At 36.8% G+C, this 22039-nt stretch overlaps 1 protein-coding gene across 3 annotated transcripts in view; it reads right to left on the bottom strand.

The window, feature by feature from the left end:
* Positions 1-22039, bottom strand: part of FBXW7 (F-box and WD repeat domain containing 7) — a 122433-nt gene that overhangs the window by 53564 nt on the left and 46830 nt on the right. The window contains exon 1 of one of the 3 annotated variants that reach the window (XM_026668754.2): positions 1348-1684. The exons of the other annotated variants lie outside the window; for them this stretch is intronic. Within the exon in view, the coding sequence (XP_026524539.1) occupies positions 1348-1494 (147 nt within the window). The 5' untranslated portion in view covers positions 1495-1684. Of the gene's footprint in view, positions 1-1347; positions 1685-22039 lie in introns of those variants that run through there. 3 annotated transcript variants of the gene reach the window in all.

Here is a 22039-nt window from a genome sequence, read left to right as displayed (position 1 = left end):
AGTATTAATATTAATCAAGATAAAAGTTAGAATCAGGAATTCTAATGATGAGTCAATCAGGAATTCTAATGATCCCCAGAAGTGGGATTTCATTTAGTTGAGAAATAGTTTACTTATAGAGGTTTCAGTTATGAGCTACAGAATGCTAATACATCTGCATGTTAAAATGAATAGATCCAGCACTTAATATATGGAGCTAGACCTCTTTATGCTTCTTGATTGAAGTAACAGAAATATAGATGGCTACTGTTGTGTTCTATAGCCATTTATAGTAATGTGCTCAATGGAAGCTGAATATAACTAGTGATAGAGACACATAAGAAGACATGAACTGTCAGATCTCCTAACAGAAAGTATTTTTACTGCAAGGATTGCTGTACGCTTTTGCTTCCTATACAGTGATTGAGTTCAAACAAGAAGAAAACTGGTACTATAGAGGTTTAAATAATTAAGAATATTCAAAATATTAATCATATTTAAATTTTAAATATACTTCCAAATTGTTTATCAGTCAACTCTTAATCAAAAAGAGTTATGTTTTTTTTTCTTAAAGAGAAATAGTCTTAACCTTTCAGAAGCATTACTAAGCATTGTTAGCACATCTGTTTTAATGAAAGTAAACTACGGCATACATATCAGGTAACCCCACCGACAGATCATCTGACCTGAAGTCTAAATGAGAAGGAAACTTTCTAGCATTAAGTGCAAGCAAGATCATTTAAATACAATTATATTCAGCGTAAATTTTTGAAAGAAAAATAAATATCTTGTTTGATTCAATATCTTATCACATCATAGGAGAAAATAATTCAAATTTTAAAAAATGTATATCATGTTAAATTAAACAACTCATGTAATATTATGTGATCAAAGCATGTTGTTGAAGTATAATTTAATTAGAATTCTTTTTAAAAGTTTTTGGAACTATTTAAGGTAGAAATGAAATATGAAAATAATATAAGACATTATTTGACATTATTAGTAGTATTTAAAATTACAATAATTTAAAAGCTAGCAATTTATTACTGAGAAACCAAGACTTTTTATCAAACATAGAAATGTTCAGTGCACTTTAATCATATAAAATATTAATGTTAATATTTAAACAAGGTAAAAAAAAATACGTTTCTCAAATAACATGTATTTATTCTTCTTCTGTATCAGCAGTTACAAAGAAATACTACACATTTTGTTTATAATCTTGTAATTTGTTTTTTCTTGCTCTAAAGAAATAAAGGATTTATGAACTGGAAATAATTACAACCAAATTACAGTACGTAAGATATGTAATTTCACATCTTAGGGTGTACCCCTTCCCATACAAGGGAAAAACACGTTCACACTTACCCGTCTACGACAAAAAGGAAGACCCTGGGTAAGGATGCTGATGCTAAATATCTTCATCACAGTTTGGTGTGGCAAAGGCTCTTTTGTACTTGGAAGATCAAAAGAAACCAAGCCATGGTTTAAGGAAGTTTTCCCTGGTTTTGACATTATACTATTGTCACTTGGTCCAAAATTATTTGCAATCAAAGGGCATTACTAAAAAAAATAGTAATACAAAATAGTATCTGGTACAACTGAGGATTTTAAGGCAGAGATTCAGCTTTTCTGGGCCTGCTTTGCCTTTGTCCGAGTCTCTCTTAGTAAATGTCTTGACCTGTCTGCTGCTAAGTGAAGTACAAGCTATCCTAGCATAGACAGGAATTATAAACGACTATGGCGACAGACTGTCCCTGCCAATCAAATAGCAACTGGCCCACCCATGCAGTATCACTAACACATATACTATCAACGTAAGTGACATGGAAAAAAAAAGCAAATGCTCAGAACTAAAACAGCTGAGTTACCAAATTAAAGTCAATTATGGTTCTGATAGGAGTTTTAAGTGAGATGAGGCTTTAACGTTTTAGATTACAACTATTTCAAACACACTATTAAATCTTAATCATAGAAGCCATGAATAAATTATACTTCTTAGGACTTGAATTGTGTACCCATCTTGGTGTGCGCATGTACGTGTCTGTGTAACTCATCTACGTAAGATTTGTTTAATTTGAAATATATATTTTATTGTTAGAATAATAAAAGGAAAAATGTCTGCATTAGATTACAACAGTAGAATAAAGTAGGGAGAAATGAAGAATAAATAAAAACATCATGGGAAAATTTTCTAGTAATGCATTCTCCATTACATTTCCCACAATCTGGATATTGTGCATTACAGTGAACATTGAAGATTGCTATTATTTATTTAGTCTCATGGTGTTTTTTAAGAAATCATATTCCAAGTGTCTAAAATTGTTTTGCTATGTAATATACAGTGCATAAGGGAGCCAGTCCCATTTACATTTGGTTAGACTTCTATTATGGATATATTCTCCATTTTGCCATTATTACATATTCCACTGTTCAAAAAAATAAAGGCAACACAAAAATAAGACATCCTAGATCTAAATGAATGAAATATTCTTCTAAAAATACTTTGTTCATTACATAGTTGAATGTGCTGACAACAAAATCACACAAAAATTATCAATGGAAATCAAATTTAGCAACCCATGGAGGTCTGGATTTGGAGTTACACTCAAAATTAAAGTGGAAAAAAAACACTACAGGCTGATTCAACTTTGATGTAATGTCCTTAAAACAAGTCAAAATGAGGCTGTTGTGTGTGTGGCCTCCACGTGCCTGTATGACCTCCCTACAACGCCTGGGCATGCTCCTGATGAGGTGGCAGATGGTCTCCTGAGGGATCTCCTCCCACACCTGGACTAAAGCATCCCCCAACTCCTGGACAGTCTGTGGTGCAACATGGCGTGGTGGATGGAGCGAGACATGATGTTCCAGATGTGCTCAATTGGATTCAGGTCTGGGGAATGGGTGGGCCAGTCCATAGCATCAATGCCTTTGTCTTGCAGGAACCGCTGACACACTCCAGCCACATGAGGTCTAGCATTGTCGCGCATTAGGAGGAATCCAGGGCCAACCGCACCAGCATATGGTCTCACAAGGGGTCTGAGGATCTCATCTCGGTACCTAATGGCAGTCAGGCTACCTCTGGTGAGCACATGGAGGGCTGTGCGGCCCCCTGAAGAAATGCCACCCCACACCATTACTGACCCACTGCCAAACCGGTCATGCTGGAGGATGTTGCAGGCAGCAGAACATTCTCCACAGCGTCTCCAGACCCTGTCACGTCTGTCACATGTGCTCAGTGTGAACCTGCTTTCATCTGTGAAGAGCAAAGAGCACCAGTGGCGAATTTGCCAATCTTGGTGTTCTCTGGCAAATGCAAAATGTCCTGCACGGTGTTGGGCTGTAAGCACAACCCCCACCTGTGGACGTCGGGCCCTCATACCACCCTCATGGAGTCTGTTTCTGACCGTTTGAGCAGCCACATGCACATTTGTGGCCCACTGGAGGTCATTTTGCAGGGCTCTGGCAGTGCTCCTCCTGTCCCTCCTTGCACAAATGCGGAGGTAGCGGTCCTGATGCTGGGTTGTTGCCCTCCTATGGCCTCCTCCACATCTCCTAATGTCCTGGCCTGTCTCCTGGTAGCGCCTCCATCCTCTGGACACTACACTGACAGACACAGCAAACCTTCTTGCCACAGCTCGCATTGATGTGCTATCCTGGATGAGCTGCACTACCTGAGCCACTTGTGTGAGTTGTAGACTCCGTCTCATGCTACCACTAGAGTGAAAGCACCACCAGCATTCAAAAGTGACCAAACCATCAGCCAGAAAGCATAGGAACTGAGAAGTGGTCTGTGGTCACCACCTGCAGAACCACTCCTTTATTGGGGATGTCTTCTAACTGCCTATGCTTTCCACCTGTTGTCTATTCCATTTGCACAACAGCATGTGAAATTGATTGTCAATCAGTGTTGCTACCTAAGTGGACAGTTTGATTTCACAGAAGTGTGATTGACTTGGAGTTACATTGTGTTGTTTAAGTGTTCCCTTTATTTTTTTTGAGCAGTGTACGATTTTGCTCTACAAATCTGATACTGGCAGCAAAATTCCTCTAACATATAATTCCTCTGATACATAATATGTTGTAACAGGAATAAAGATTAACATGAAAAAAATGAAAAGTTAAGAAATAGACTGAAGTGCAAGAAACAGTATAAAGTTTTAAAATGCTAACATTATTTAAAGAAATGACTTCCAGACTTCTTTACAACAGTTACAAATGGACCTATTGTCTCTTCTCCCTCTTCAAGATTATATTACAAAATTTTCTGTCTTCCGGTATTCAACCCTTTTTAATCAACAAATCCAAAAATAACTCATTTTATTTTCATTTTTAAAAGTTAAAAGGATCTTTAGTCTTTTGTAAATGTATTTATTGTTTAATCCCCAACCAAACAGGTCACTTTTGCCATTTCTGCAAATTCTGCCATTCTTCACAGTCTATTTCTCCATTGGAGAGTATTTCAGTATTTTTCCATCTTTGTGCGCATAGTAGCCTTGCTGCTGTTATCATTGGAGAAAAAAAACTTCCATAAATATTTTCTATTTGGCTGCTGATAAAAAAAAAAGTTCTGGTTTCATCCTGATTATTAATTTTTAAATATTGATATCAAAAAATTATTTCAATTTCTTTTTACAGTCCTCCATTACTGATTCCTTTTGTAGCAAAGTTTGTTTAGCTTCCATTTATAAGTTCTAATCTCCCCTTACATGTTAAAGTCATCGGATTATTAAAAGTCTTCAGCAGTATCTCCACTTTGCTATTACATGTAACAAGATTTTTAGAAATCCAAAACATATTTATTCTTCAGCAAGATCTGTATTTTTCAGAGAAGTATTTTTAATTAACATTTTAATGCCTCTATAGATTCAAAGTTATCCATCATTTTTTAAAAATTGCTATCCGTTGTTTTAATGCCTTTCACAGAGATTCTATATTTTTGTGGGCAAACTATGCCATTCCAATCTCAAAAAACCCCACCAATTTCCATATTGCAAATATAGCTTTGTTATCATTTGAGGCATATATTAGAATCTTAGTTTATTCAAATTAATTTCAACACTCACATATTTACCATAATCATCAATCAATACCAGTTTTTATCGTAATTGTGGGTTTATATACAAAACAACTCAATTTTGCTTACTTGTCCATGACATAATAAATTCTTTCCTCAAATTTTTATGAATCAAATATTTTTGTCCTTTTTATGTTTCCTGTAAACAAATTGCATCTTACTTTAACTTTTTAAAATAGTGAAATATTTTTCTCTTTTTTGCAAGGTATTTGCCCATTTTATATTCCACATTAGGCATTTAAAACCCATGTTTACGTTGTGAACATAAAAAGTCTATACCTGTAGTGTCTTTCATAGTAGTCTCTTCCTCAATCTCTTGCTGCATTTGCTGCATAGCTCCTTCCTTTAGATCCACTTGTATCTCCTCCAATTCCACTTTAAATCTTTCAAGGAAATATCCCGCTACTCGGACTGAGTTAAGCATAAATCTCTGCTGCTTAAAACTTAAAACTCTTATGTGTGTTTTAGATTATTCCCCCCCCCCCCCATTTATGCAGTAGATCTTCAATTTAAAAAGCAGCATAAGGGACTAGATACATTGCTTACTGAATTTTCTATGTCTACGGAAGAGCAAATACATGAGTATCTTATTTATCAAATTTATTTGCTGCCCATTTGTGGTTCAAGGTGACTAAACATTCCTGAAATAATAAATATTGAAGGACATTAAATTATTCCTATGATAATTTCATTTCATTGTTTTTCAAGTTGCTTTACATTGATTACCTTATTATTTGTTACAATTTGGCTTTCTTTTGATGAGATTACTGAAAAAAACAGAAAATGCAAGACATTGGGGCATGAGACATTTATTTCTTCAAGTGTTGTTTTGCATTCATGAAGTTATTCAGTTTTCCTTTTGTTTAAGGCAAGATATTACAAGATTTAATGGAAAGATATAATTTTATGCATTATCAAACCACAATCCCTCTGTTAGAAACCAGTAATTTAGAAAACACATTCATCTTAAAGTTATTTTGTTATGATTCCTAATTTTCACTAACATTGTTCTTCTCCCTACCATTACTCCTATTTATGTCTGGCACAGATTAATTCTCTCCCTCCCTATGCAGGTGCATTTTTCTAAAAGTAAGGATCTGGGAAAAGGTTTGATCCAGGTTGAGAATTACTTATTTTTCATTTTCTGTGCATATTTTATTTTCATGGTGCTATATGAGAGAGAGAGAGAGAGAGATCTTCAATACAAAAATATATGGCATTTAGAAATATATTTTCATATAACATAGAAACCTAGAATATATTTTCAATAACAGATTTCTCACACAGAGAGATTTGAAACTTCTGCATCTATTTAAAAACTTATTTTAAATACATGCTATAGGTGAACATGCTTTGTTTTGTAAGTTTTATGTCAGAAAGACTACAGTGCAAAAATAGTTATTAAAGTGAGATTGTATTTTATTTTAAATACTTTGCATGTTCATGTAGCAACATGCAAGAGCTTTTCAACAGTAGGATTCTTGTTCAAATAGATGACCCGTAGTGACCTTCCAATTTTATTGAAAAAGTAAATGTACTTGTACAAAATCTCAAATCCTGAGTTTACTGAGAGCTAATCACAAACAAATGCTTCTCATAGGAAGCAGTTTTTTTGTAAAAAAATTAACATGTAGTGTTAGGAATGCAAGTCACCTAACGGTTGGGTTGGAAATATATAAACCAGGATAGACATTTAATACTGTATCTTTAAGGGAATGCTTAAATTGTAATTGGGTGTGGTTCCTCAAACGGCCATAAGATGGAGCCAGAAACCTGGGTTGTTAGTCGTTTTGTTGTTGGTAGTTGCTTGTTGGATGTTTTTGGTTCTTGCATTTTCCCTATTGATTGTTGCTGATCATAGTTCTTCTTGGATTTGATGTAAGTCTGTTACTGAACTGTTTATGATACTGGACTTTGATTTTGGATTATCCCTGGACTGAAAACTGACTGCTTTAACCATGTATGACTTGGACTGCTTGTTGGACTTTGCTTAACCATTTACTGGAAGTAAAAACCTACATTTTACTATACAGTGTATCTGTGTGCTGGTTGTGTGTTATTCCTCACCACTCTCACTACGTCTCCCTGTGTGCACTCATTCTCCTAACGGGAAATTACCTCAACCCGTAGTATGGTATTCTAAAGGATAGTATTATAAAGAATAATACTATTTCTGTGCCTATGTGAAATTTGTTTCAAGTAAGTCCTTATGTATTGTAGTTTCTTCAAGAATTCTTTAACATCCTCTGTAAATAACTTCCCTCAGATTAGCATTTAAAGCCATTTTATGTGCCTCTGAATGGTAAAGTGAATAAAAATTGAATTATAGGTAATCCTTGTATCATTCAGTGACTATTTGAAGTTACAATGGTGCTGAGCAAAGGGGACTTAACAACCAGTCTTCATATTACAGCCATCCCAATGGACATGTAATCATGACTCTGAAGTTTAGCAACCAGCTTGCTATTACAACGTTCCAGCATCCCATAATCATATGACCAATCTTTACGAAGTTCACTGCTGACTTCCAACAAAGTCAATAGAGAAAGCAGATCAAAGTGACCACAGAATTCACCTAACAATGGCAATTGGGACTGACAGAACTGCCATCATAGGTCAGTGAGCTAATGAGATCATGCTTTATGAGAGTGTGGCTCAGTGCTAATTCTCAATCCCAATTACAACCAGTGAGGGCTACCTGTAATAGAAATATGATCCAGATAAAGGCACCATAATATGCAACTGGAGCAGATCACTATATGTTGGCAGCCTCTAGCTGTTATATGCTGACAGTTTAGATGTGGAAATTAAGGTATCTTTATTCAGTATAAACTTTTTAGGATCTAGTTTCCTAGAGGTCTAATTAACAATCTATTAGAAGAAAATTCCAGTGAGTGCTCTTTGTTCAAATGAAAAATAATTCTACATGAAAATAATGAAAATTGTGTTCATGAAGTAAATAAGTTAAAAAACATAGGTTTATTTTTGTGCACAGAACTTCAGCATTTCTTCAAAGAAAACACCAATTCCTAGTTCACTTCTCCTACCTGCTTTAAATTAGTGTTTCAAGAACATTTGTCTTCATTCCTACATTAAAATATTCCACAAACTATTTCAAATATGTAACACAAACCCAGCTGCATCATCTTGTGTTCTTCAAATATTCTAGAAATGTCACTCCAATCTTTATTGGATATAACATGATTTATGTGATTAAGTTAAACTCTTTGGTTGTCTTAGGATAGTATCAGCTGTTAAAATAACTACTACAGTTGCTCTTGAAGCATTTGCTTGGTGATTGTTTTGTTGTGTGCTGGTACACTTTTAAAATATATGCAATAATTCAGGCAATCTTTCTTTTATATCCATTTAAGACCCTAATTTTTAACAGGGTAAAGACTCAGAGAGTGATAATGCAGAAAAGAAAGAATACAGTATTAGGGTATATCAACAGAAGTATCATTTCTAAATAGTGGAAGTAATTTCCACTTTACTCTGTGTTGTTCAGTAGATATATTGACTATTGTTGTGTGCAGATGAAGTTAAAGGTGGTTATACCTAATGTGATCATTAAAAGTAAAAGAACAAAGAACATGATCAGGTTACTAGATAAAAAAAAATTCTATGAGGACCTTGGTGGAAATTGGGCATTTAGCCTTCCTAAGTAAAGATTGAGATGGGATATGATAGCATTTTTCAAGGATCTGAAAGAATGTGACAAAGGATACAAACTTGTTTTCCATTGTTCCAGAGTGCAGAACATAAACTAATGGATTATAGTTTTTAACTGAATGTTAGAAAAACAGTAAGACTGGTATAATAAAACCAGTAGTTATAAAAACTGGAAGGCTCACCTTTGCTAGATGTGTTCAAACTCAGTCTAGAGAGTCAGCTATCAAAAATTATTTCTATCCCAATTTATACAGTTTAGATTATAAGACTTAATCATATCACTAACTTTGTAAATCACCTTTGGAGGTTTTTTAAGGAACAACGCAAGATAAAAAATGATAGTAATACTTTAAAAAAAAAAGCTATTGTTTTTCTCAATCAGTTCCATAAACCACATACTATAATTTACTATAGCATGTACCTAAAAGCTGTATGAACAGAAAGAGAAAACTAGACCAGAAGCCATTTTAACAAGCAATGGCAGCTTCATGATAGGGCACTTATACAGTACTCCTGTATTAAGAAAAAAAAAAAAAGTCATGCATTGATTCTGTAGTAGCTGGAGAAAGTGATAAAACAGACTGTTGCCTTATCGTTTTTTTCTAGTAAGGAAAGTTCTTGAAATCTGCTGAAATCCCTTCATTGAACGATTTGTGCTGTGTTTGGATGGTTTATTGCGCAAGGCCTCTCAATTGCTTAAAAATGGCTGAGATGGTCCTTTCCTTTGATCCATCCTAATGGGCCACAACTGAAACAAATTAAATATGACTAGTGTCATGCAGTGTCAACATGCCACTTCTTTTTCCTGATTTTTCATAGACTTTTAAGTGTAAGAAGGAAAGAAATCTCTGCTATGGCTTCTGGAATAAACAAGGACATTATCTATTGCTTTATTTTGATAGTACATCAGATGAAAGGCTGTCAGCATTCCATTAACTGAGCAGAAGAGAATGCAATTAGGACACAAACTCTATATGATACACTAGTGTCAGCTCTTCAAGATAGGCCAGGCCAGAAAACAGACACTGCAAAAAACTATTTGAAGTCAATTTTTGCAGGGTACAATATCAAATCCTGAAAGCCTGCCAGAAAGTACCCCATTTAAATTCCTGGAATTACATGAATTACAGAATTCTCCCATTTGCAAACTAAGGTACTATTACAGGGTTTCTTTGTGATCTGGTAGTTAATGGTCTTGTGAGTTTAGCTGCAGGAAACTAAGGATATAATTTTCTACATCTCTTGATGCAAACTGGTTTCTACTACTGGTACCTCTTTTAAGTAAGTCCTTATGTATTGATGTAGTTTCTTCAAGAGTTCTTTAACATCCTCTGTAAATAACTTCCCTCAGATTAGCAGTTAAAGCCGTTTTATGTGTCTCTGAATAGAAAAGTGAATAAAAATTGAATTATACCCTGTTTCTCCAACAATACGGCCTCCCCCAATAGGAAGTCCCAGCATGTTTTATAGGCATGAAATGAAATTAAGCCCCTCCCCCCAAATTAAGGCCTATATTAAAACATGCGAAATGGGGGGGGATGGTGGGGGCGGGGCTTGCCATTAGAAGTACTTTTGTTGCACACCCGGATATGGTGCTGCCTGTGTTGACCCTGATACGAAGTGCCCCACCAACGCCAAGGTCAACATCCAAGCCGTCGCTGCCCGCCCACCCAAAGATGCAAGGGGGAGGAATTAAGTCACCCCCGAAAAGACAGCCTAGCCATTTTTTCGGGGCTCAAAAAAAAAAAAAAAAAGACCCGGCCTTATTGTATGAGAAACACGGTAGGTAATCCTTGTATAACAACCAATCATTCAGTGACTATTTGAAGTTACAATGGTGCTGAGCAAAGGGGACTTAACAACCAGTTAACAGCCATCCCAATGGACATGTAATCATGACTCTGGAGTTTAGCAACCAGCTTGCTATTACAACATTCCAGCATCCCGTAATCATATGACCAACCTTTACGAAGTTCACTGCTGACTTCCAACAAAGTCAATAGAGAAGCCAGATCAAAGTGACCACAGGATTCACCTAGCAATGGCAATTGTGACTGATAGAACTGCCATCTTAGGTCAGTGCACTAATGAGATCATGCTTTATGATAGTGTGGTTCAGTGCTAATTCTCAATCCCAATTGCAATCAGTGAGGGCTACCTGTAATAGAAATATGATCCAGATAAAGGTGCCATAATATGCAATTGGAGCAGATCACTACACGTTGGCAGCCTCTAGCTGTTATACGCTGATAGTTTAGATGTGGAAATTAAGGTATCTTTATTCAGTATAAACTTTTTAGGATCTCTTCTAGTTTCCTAGAAGTTTAATTAACAATCTATTAGAAGAAAATTCCAGTGAGTGCTCTTTGTTCAAATGAAAAATCTATATAAAGACAACTTTAAACTGGCTTGTTTATGTTTATTTATTCCCATTCTTTCTATGTAAAGGACTTCTTTTCAGAAGGAAGGGTAGTTGTTAAGTATTTATTATTTTTAAATTACTTATTTTTAAAGATATTTTGCATTGTTTTTAATTTTGTACATTGCTCAGAGTCACATTTGTGAGATGACCAGTTATATAAATTTACAAAATAAATTTACTTTGATGTCTGTCAGTTTTTTTATTAGTGTGAGAAATAATTCACACAAATTAGTGGATTCACTCACCATGTCTGACTGAAATCAAGAGGAATCTTATTTTTGGGTACTTCAAAGAATAAAGGCAAAAGTTCTGAGGAAGAAAATTGAGATGGTAAAGTTAAGTCCAATTATTATGGTTTGTCTGGATAATTCAGTTCTGCACACAAAATCTTCAACAAGATAGAAAGATAACTATGTCCTCAGTTGTCAACATTTTGTGGCTAGATAAATATGACAGTGTTATGAAAGCAATTTGCCACCTTTTACTTCAAAGACAGGGGTGTCAAACTGGCAGCCTGCAGGCCAGATGCATCATGTCCAACCCAGCTCCGTGAAGGCAAAAACCATCGCAACATGTCACATGACATCAACGTGACTCAGTGAGTTTGACACCTGTGTTCAAAGAGGTTTTCTGGATTCTTAATTTAGTGTATAGGCAGGCCATTTATTGACAGTCTCTGATTCAAATATAAATCAACCCAATCCTGTTTAGTTTCCAAATCCAGACAAGTCTGGCATTTGTTCAAAGTCAGCATCATCATTTTTAAAATAACATTTTATTAAACAAAACAATTAAAAACATTGAACATGGTGAAGTCGGTTTGACGTGATTTTGGGTCAATATCGTGTGTGTGTGTGTGTGTGTGTGTGTGTTCTTAAGTTTTCGCGGGTATCTATATGTATGGTATTCAGCTTTGTTCGGGTATTTTCCCACGTCATTATAGTTGTGCTTTTAAAGTTGTAGCAACGTTTTGGCAGAATCTCATCTGCCATCATCAGGCTTGTGTATTGTGTTCGTCTGTGAGTCAGACTTTCACAGCCGTTTCTCTTTTAAATTTGGTGCTAGCCATCTGCTGTGCCAGAATGGTTTTTTCTTCATCATGATTGGTTGGGAGTCTTGGTCTGTGTTTATTGGTCTTGGAGTTTGCTGTGTTCTGCTTGATTGGTGTTTCTAATATTTTCTGTCTGTTTTGTAGCTTTTTGTTTTTTTTTGATTGGCTGGCAACATTGTGTTTTCTGTATTGGAGGCTTTTAGTGCAGCTTGGCTCCAAGTAAACGGACGGCTATCATTTATTAGGAAGCTAGGTTTCATCTGGGTGCCTGGTTGGGGTGTGTTTGAGCTGGAGGTATGGGGGGGGTGTCTGTTTGTGCCCGGGTGTTTATTTGGCTTGTGGTGTGGAGATTTTTTTGTTTGTGAGCGCAGGGTTCCAGATAATTGACAGTCTGGTGGAGTCATCTCTTATATTCATGCTTTTGGGTCTTTTTTCAATCAGCTGGGGTTTTCTATAGTGGCTAGGGTTTTGGTGCTATTGAAGTTGATGCTATGACCTGTGGCTTTCATGTGTTGGACTAGTGAGGAAGTGTGTTCCAGCTTTTTTACTGCATTTTTGTGTTCATCCAGGCGGGTACTTATTCTTCTATTGGTCTGTCCAAAGTATGTGGCAAGGCATGATGCACAGAGGACTTCATATATGCTTTGGTTTTCCAGGTCAATTTTATTTTTGGGGTTTCTTAGGATGGCTGCTATTTTTCTGTCTGTTTTGAAGGCAGTCTTGATGTGATGCCTGTGTAGTATCTTACTGATTTTGACTGTAGTACCTCTTATGTAGGGCAGGACAGTTGTTCCATAGGTCTGTTCATCTTCTAGGTCTCTATTATGTCTCAGTGTATTTTTGTGGATCAGGCCTGTGATTTTGCTTTTGTGGAAGCCGTTGGCTGTCAGTACTTTAGTCAGGGTGCATAGTTCAGTCTTTATGTGCGTCTTGTCTGCCATGCGTTTGGTTCTGGCAATTAGTGTTTTGGCCACGGAGTTTATCTGTGCTGAGTGGTGGAGGGATTGGGCATTGAGGTAGCAGTTGGTGTGTGTTTTCTTCTGGTATATGATGTGTCCTAGTGTGCCATCTGTTTTTTTGTAGATTAGTACATCTCGGAATGGTAGTTGTTTGTTTATTTCTGTTTCCATGGTGAATTTGATTTTGGGGTGTGTGCTGTTTAGGTGTGTTAGGAAATTGTTTTTCTTTTCCATGGGGCCAAATAACAAATGTGTCATCGATGTATCTTAACCATAGTTTGGGTTTGTGGGTGGCATTGGCTAGGGCTCTGGATTCAAATTCTTCCATGAACAGGTTTGCAAAGACGGGTGACAGTGGTGATCCCATAGGAGCTCCTTCAATTTGCTTGTATCTTTGTCCTTTGTATATGAAATATGTGTTGGTTAAGCAGTGTTCTGCTGGTTTAAAACAGAAACGGCTGTGAAAGTCTGACTCACAGACGAACAAAATACAGAAGCCTGATGATGGCAGATGAGATTCTGCCGAAATGTTGCTACAACTTTAAAAGCACAACTATAATGACGTGAGAAAATACTCGAACAAAGCTGAATACCATATATATATAGAGAGAGAGAGCACCTACAACACACAGGCGACTCGGGAGTAAGGCTGCAAGGTAATGGCCCCTGCCCCTCCTTCAAGAAGATAAAAGCCAGCTGTGAAATGAAAGTTCTTTGCAGAAGGCAAAGAAGTTTTGAAAATCCAGCCTCGTGGATATTCCAGTATCCTGAGTTTGTATTTGAAGATTCTTGTATTGCAAATTATCATCAGGCTTCTGTATAGTGTTCGTCTGTGAGTCAGACTTTCACAGCCGTTTCTGTTTTAAATTTGGTGCTGGCCTATGCTGTGCCAGAATGGTTTTTTTCTTCATCCTGATTGGTTGGGAGTCTTGGTCTGTGTTTATTGGTCTTGGAGTTTGCTATGTTCTGCTTGATTGGTGTTTCTAATATACAGAAGCCTGATGATGGCAGATGAGATTCTTCCGAAACGTTGCTACAACTTTAAAGCACAACTATAATGATGTGGGAAAATACCCGAACAATTATTCAACTATATACATATATACATGTTGTGGTTAGCCAGCAGCAGGTGCGGACGGCTGAGGAGAGCGAGGACTCAGATGAGGGGCCAGGTCCATTAGGGAGTGGACTGCTGCCTTCAAAGATTGTGGGGGATGGCAGCAGTGATGAGGATGTTCCTGAGGAGCCTGTGCCAAGTGCGCATGCGCACAAGATTGCTCATAGGAAAGAGCAGCTACAACACACAGGCAACTCGGGAGTAAGGCTGCAAGGTAATGGCCCCTGTCCCTCCTTCAATAAGATAAAAGCCAGCTGTGAAATGAAAGTTCTTTGCAGAAGGCAAAGAAGTTTTGAAACTCCAGCCTCATGGATATTCCAGTATCCTGAGTTTGTATTTGAAGATTCTTGTATTGCAAATTATTTCTTGTCTGTTATCTTTTGGCAATTCTCGCACAGTTTGGCAAGGCTTGTGCTTATCGTAGCTAATTATTTTGCAGAAGCATTAAAAGGTTTCTGTTCCCTTTGGATTGTGTTTGATTTGTTGGAAAAGGGCGTGGGTCAGAACAATACATTTGTTCATTCATATAATACATTTCTAACATTGTCTTCTTTTCATCTCATCCAATCATCTACCCTTTCCCTTCAACTCCTTTCCCAACTTAAGACCTTCTTCTCTGCTCCCACTAATGATAGAATTTATCCCAAATTGTGTAGTATGACGATTCATCTTTGTTTTTCGTTTCTAGAGTTAACTTGTCCATTTCAGCACATAGTAAGATTTTGTTTATTACTTCTTCTTCACTTGGTATAACTGTTTATTTCCAGTTCTGGGCAAAGGTTATCCTTGCTGCAGTAATAATGTGTATAATCAAATAAAGCTCATCTTTCTTATATTTTTTTGACATAATTCCTAATAGAAAGCATTCTGGTAGGTGATCTACTTTAAAACCCAACATTTCCTCCAGCACTTCCCCGTCCTAAGCCAATACTCCTGCGCTTTTTTGAAGAACTACCACACATGGTAATATGTTCCCCGTTCTATTGAACATTTCCAGCAATTTGGGGACTGGTTTTTGAACATCTTGGCCAGTCTGGCTGGTGGAAGGTGCCATCGATAGAACATTTTGAGCAGATTTTCTTTATATGCACTGGCCATCGTAAGCTTTTTATTTCTGTCCCATATTATTTGCCATTGATCTAAATTAATGCTGTACCCAAAGTCTCTGGCCCATACAACCATAGTCTCCTTTACTTGCTCTTCTTTTAATTAATAGGCTAATAGAAATTTGTAGTTTCCCTATAAATTTATCCTCTGCTCCTAAGAGAATTTTATCTAAGACTGTTTCTTGCATGTTAATTCCCCATTCTTTTTTACCCTGTTTATACCTTGCTTGTAACTGTAAATATTTCCACCATTTTAGATCCATCCCATGCTGCTTTAGGTCCTGTCTAGTTTTTAACTCTCCGTCCCCATTTTAAACATCTTTGTAGGTGATAGCTTTTCTTTGTTTCAATAGGTTTGGATATGTTACTGCCTCCAATATTGATATCCAATTTGGCATTTCTAAATATATCTGTTTTCTAGTTTTATTCCAGATCTTAAATAGTGTTTGCTTAATTCTATGTTGTTGAAAATGTCGATGTAAGCCTGGCTTGTCAGGCCATAGAAATGTGTGCCATCCTTGTTGCAGGTTGTGTCCTTCTAACTGCAGGATTCTTCTATTTTCTAATAGTATCCAGTCTCTAACCCATATAAATGAAGCTGCTTGATGATAAATTTCCCAATCTGGAAGGCCAAAACCTCCCCTTTCTGTGGCTTCTTGTAATAATTTAAATTGAATCCTCAGTTTTTTCCCCGTCATACAAAATTAGAGGTTGTCTTGTTTAGTTCTACAAAGAAGTTTTGGTTCAGCTTTATAGGTATGTTTTGGAATGGAAATAACAATTTTGGGAGCACATTCATTTTAATTACTGAAATCCTTCCTGATAATGATAGTCTTAGGTTACTTCATCTTGCCAAATCGTCTTTAATTTGTTGATGTAATTTATCATAATTTCTTCTTTAAGTGTGGTGCCTCTTGGAGAAATAATAATTCCTAAATATTTAACCTTTTTGACTATCTGTATATCCATTTTTTTAGCGATTCTCTTTTTGCTTCTGTCATATTTTTAATTAGCATTTTCTTTTTGTCCTTATTAATTTTTAGCCCTGCAACTTTGCCATTTTCTTCTAATAAAGCATCATCAGTTTTCAATTGATGAGATGTTGCATTTTTTTTTTTTAGTTCAGTGCCACTGTCCTATATCATCTTGGGTCAATATCACAAAAATATTCCTCTTCTTCAATGTATATATAATTGTATGGACAGCAAAGCTTTTTTCAGTTCTATCTGTGCAGAAAATCCTGTATATCTTTCATTTATCCAATCTTTAAGACATTTCTGAGAGGAATCATAAATTCTGTTTGTCCTTTCTCCTGATAGACCACATTTTATAAATATACTTTGTGCTGTCCAATTCTGCATTTTATCTATTATTCACTTCTCCCTGGGTCGGAAAATGTATATTAATTTAAAATGTTATCTATTTTCATTTTTAACTATTTTATTTCTTGCCGTCTGTTGGCCTTATGACCATAATAAAAACATGATTTGATAGTCCAGTAAGTTCTGGAGAGCATTCCACTAATACCTTTTTTATTATCATAGTTTGCTTTATAATATTTGTGATACATATGTATCATACAATCTGTCAGCTAAGCGTCAAAGGTCTCTAATGGATACCTTTCACAAATAAATTTAAGTGAGAGTGATTCTGACAAGTACTTCATACCTTGTCAACTTTGTTTATACTAGCTGCCATGCAGACCTAAAGCCTACTCCATTAGGCCTCAGGAACATCTGGAAACCTTCAAATGTATATCAAATAATTTCACTGACATCAGAGAGAGTGATGGAGGTACCCTGTTTCTCCAACAATATGGCCTCCCCCAATAGGAAGTCCCAGCATGTTTTATAGGCATGAAATGAAATTAAACCCCTCCCCCCAAATTAAGGCCTATATTAAAACATGCGAAATGGGGGGAATGGTAGGGAGGCTTGCCGTTAGGAAGTACTTTTGTTGCACACCTGGATATGGTGCTGCCTGCGTTGACCCTGATATGAAGTGCCCCACCAATGCCAAGGTCAACATCCAAGCCATCGCTGCCCGCCTGCCTGAAGATGCGAGGGGGGGAATTAAGTCACCCCTGAAAAGACGGCCTAGCCATTTTTTCGGGGCTCAAAAAAAAAAAAAAAGACCCGGCCTTATCATATGAGAAACACGGTAGTAAGGCTGATGTTCACTTAGTAATAATACTACTCCCAGTGACTCTGGGTGGTTACAACAATAAATTAAAATAGAATTGATTTTTTAAAACTATAAAACAAGATAAGAACAACAGAACAGATGGAATGAAATGAAAGATGTCACTCTCCCTTACCAAAGGCCTGGGTGAACAGCCAGGTCTTTATGACACTTCTAAACAACAGCCAATTGTTGGGGCCCATCTGGCTCTTTAGAGAAACCTCATTCCAGAGGACAGGTACTGCTACAAAAGGCACATTTCCTGGGTCCTGATAGATGACATTGTTTAATTAAAGAAACCCAGAGGATGCCAATTCTACAAGATCAAAGTGGTTGGGCAGACACTATAAAAGAAAGGTCCCTCAAGTAACCAGGTCCTGTATCATGTAGGGCTTTACTGATAAGCTGCCACCACACCCAGAAGCAAACTGGCAACCAGTGCAGCTTGCAAAGCAGAATTCTTATCTGGGTATATCAAGGCATCTTCACCACTATTCCCACTGCTGCAGTTTGGACTATTCGAAGCTTCTGGATTGTCTCTTTCCAGGCAATTGAAAATGATGAACCTCTCTAGTCAATAGGACTAGTCTTTACTTCTCAAATAGATACTGCTTCAGTCTTTCAAATATTATAAGCAAGTGTCTAAATAAGGGTTAATTAATTAAAAACAATTAATTAAAAATTAAAAAGTTTTTAAGCAGTTTCAAATAAACCACTGTAAAATAGTGATAATGCTAGCAAGAATATATTTAAACATGAAAAGCTTAAATATTCAACAACAGAACAAACAACACTTTTCAAATGTCCTTGTTAATGACTCCCAACTTAATAGCAATACTAGTAGCACTTACATACAATTCCCTAGTGCTTTATAGCACTCTCTAAGCCAGGGGTGTCCAGCTTGCAGCCCGCAGGTCAGATGTGTCACATGCTGGCACTGGCCCCACCCTGTTTAGCGAAGGGGGTAAAAAGTCCTGATACGTCACGTGATGCCGCCATGATAACGCAAGTGTGATGCTCCTGCTCTAAGAGGTTTAGAGAGTCAACACATTGTCCCCAACAATCTGGGTTCTCATTTTACCAACCTGGGAAGGATGGAAGGCTGAGTTAACCTTGAGCTGGTGAGGATCAAACTCAATACTGCAATACTGCATTCTAACCACTGCACCACCACAGTTCCAATTAAATAAACATATTCATCTCTCTTCAATGAAGATAGATATATTAAGCAGAAATGAACAATATGTACAACATCTACATAAGCACTTGATAAGTATCTTTAAGATTTGTATCAGCATCACAGTTTTTGTAATAGATCTGAAGGAGAAAGAACCACTCACACAACCTTTGGAAAGAGTACTGTCTTTCTCTTTCCCTGTAAATCCTAATTAATTCTTTCTAGTAATCCCTATTCAAGTATGAGAGACTTGTAAGGAACCAATACTCATAGTTTTCCTTCACACTTTTGCCATTTTAGCTACCACTTCAGATATATAAGCTTCATTAAAGAAGCAAAGAATTAAAAAAGCAAAAAAGCAAGGTTTTTTTTTACAATATCCAATGTCTGTTTAGATTTCAAAATGTTAAATACAGTACTGCTAAAGCTAATATGGTATCGTGGTTAAGGTACTGGACTGAGAAGACTAAGATTCAAATTTACTGTTTCATATAGAAGCTGACTAAGTGACTTGGGACTAGTCACTCTTTCTCAATATATTTCATGGAATTCTTGTTTAAAGAAAACTTGAAGGGAAGGTTTTGTACATCATCTTCATCTCCAGGAAAAAAATAGCGCAAATAAATCTATCAAACTCTAAAGGGCCAAATAACACAAGACAACAAAATAGAAAGAGCAAATTGCATATTAAATAACATATTAGTCATAAGCTTGTAAAATTTATGATATTGAAAATACACAATTATAGAAAATATTCAATATATTCAAAATCCAATATTTTATTCTTTACACTCAACACTACACCTTGACTGGTTCTATAACTGATTTTAAATATTATCTGACACATACACACAAATACAAATTAATCATTATAGGAAGCAGTTGCCTTAAATTGGTGGTAATTTGCATAAACATTACAGTCTCAGTCTTTATCGAGTAATGTAAATAGTCTTTGCTCCAAAAATATTTACTATGTAGCTAGCGAGTCCAAATTCTTTTTATTGGAAAGAATTGAAATGATTCTTATCAATTTGTTTGGATGATATCTTCCAAAATTCAAAAATCAGGACAAATATTCCTTTAAAATGTCATTCCATCCCATTATTATATTTTTAACTGTCATAGTTAAGAAGAATTACCCACAGTTTATTAATAATTTACATACATATAATAAACAATTTCAGATAGTTCCCATAATTTAGTGTTATGACAATACTGAAAAAAATGGGACTTGCAACCACTCCTCAAAACAGTGCCTTTCAAGAGAATCAGGTGATCGATGCCATTTGGTAAGCTGCTGATGAGACGTAAGAAACGGGCTCCTAACCAAGTGCTTGGGGGTTGCTTGTCATGCTGAAACTTGGAGATCGTTTGGGGCAAGATTCTCTCAAGCATGATGTGGCAAAAATGTCCCAGTGCTTCTCACTGCATTGCAGTTCTGGGACTGCTTATGCAGCCCTGTTCAGGGGCCTTTTGGTGTGCGGTGCCATGAGGTCACACCTCAGTGGTAGTGACAAGTCCAGGGGAAGGAAGGAAGAACACACAACAATCAAGCTGAGGAAAAGGTCCACAGGCAGCTGTGGTGGGAGAATATAGCAGCTTTTTTATGATGTTTGGGTGGCCAAAAGGGCAAGGATGGAGAGGAGCAGACTGACAGGGGGAGATGCAGGAGAGGTAGTCCGTTGCCTTGGAAGAACAGAGGCTTGAGACTGAAAGGACTAAGTTAGATCTGGATTGGTCCTCCCCTAAAAACCTGCAGGTTTCATTTAACAAGGCTTCTGGTACTGCAATTGTGAAGCAGGGCGGACACAACCATTTAAAAACCACTTCATTTACAGTTGCCAGTCTCAATTAAGGTTGTAAAGTGAAGACTATCTGTATTCCATATTTTAAAAATTATGGCCACAACTGAAACCAGAATTTCAGATGCTAAGCAAGGCAGTTGTTAAGTGGCCCAATTTTATGAACCTTTTGGCCATAGTTGTTAAGTGAATCACAGCTGTTGTTAAGTGAACCATGCGGTTGTGAATCTGGGTTACCCTATTGACTTTGCTTGTCAGAAGCCAGCCAAGGGTCACAAATGGCAATTACATGATCCTGGGACACTGAAACTATCATAAATATGCAGTTGCCAAGCACCTGAATTTTGATCACATGCCCGTGGGGATATTGTGACAGTCACTATGTGTGAGGAATAGTAGTATGTCACTTTTTTCAGTGCTATTATAACTTTGAAGGGTCAATAAACAAATGATTGTAAGTTAAGGACTACCGGTACCCTTTGAAAAATATCAAGAGTATGAAAAACAGTACAAATGTTATTTATTCTGGAGCATCACGGAATGTTATATATGAATGCATCTAACTGCACCCTCTAGCGTTCACAGTTTAAAATGGCATTTTAATAAGTTTAGGAAATATACATTAACTTACTATGAAGTTATTTAGTAATGTTTTATTGCCTTGTCAATTCATGTTTTTAACCTTCTTTCTTGAAAACTGCCTTGAGTTGTTAGTCAATTTTAGTGTTCCTTTAAATCAGACAAATAAATGAAATGCTACTGTGCATCATCATCCAACAGAAGGAAAACATTGGCTATGTTGCTAAACTAAACTGTATGATGCTGACAATGGCTTGTGCACAATAGCAGTACTATAGTCAAATGATAAGGAAATGAAGTTTTGGGTTCAAGAACCCAAGCCAACTGCAAGATCAAATTAGATTTGTAATTATAGGTAGGAGGAGGCAAAACTAATCCACAGTCTTTCCTGATTAGCTAAAAACAGTAGATAGTCCTCGACTTACTGTACAATCACAACTGGGATCAAAACTGCTGTCGTAAGTCAATATAATCATAAAGTGAAATGCCACATGGCTGCGCTGACTTACCGTGGCAACCCCAGTTCTTCCTGTTGCGGTTAACTTGGAATCCCGGGTCTTTAAGCAAATACCCACCGCAATCCAAATCATTCCTAGATTGATCCCTCCCAGTCTTGAGCTTCAGTAAAATAAAGGGCAGCCTCCAACTCCCCCCACCGACCTAACTTGCTCCCTGCTATGCCATTTTGGCCACCCAGCCTTGCAGTCCCAGGACCAGGCAAGCTCTGGGCTGCTTGTCACATCCTCGGAAGCCTTCTCTTTCCAGCAAGTATCATTATGTCTCTCCCCATCTTGCCTCAGCAATGGCAGCATTCATTAACTTGCCAGCAAATGCCAGTATTAGCCAGGAGCATGGCACAAAAGGAAGTTTAGTGCACTGTGGTGCCTTTAAGCTGCTTTGTGCAGGGTTTAATTTTC

Source organism: Notechis scutatus, chromosome 4 (assembly GCF_049901735.1).
Source record: "Notechis scutatus isolate UNSWTSFEM ecotype Mainland chromosome 4, rNotScu1.2, whole genome shotgun sequence".
Lineage (NCBI taxonomy): Eukaryota > Metazoa > Chordata > Lepidosauria > Squamata > Elapidae > Notechis > Notechis scutatus.
This window is presented reverse-complemented; position numbering and strand designations above follow the sequence as displayed.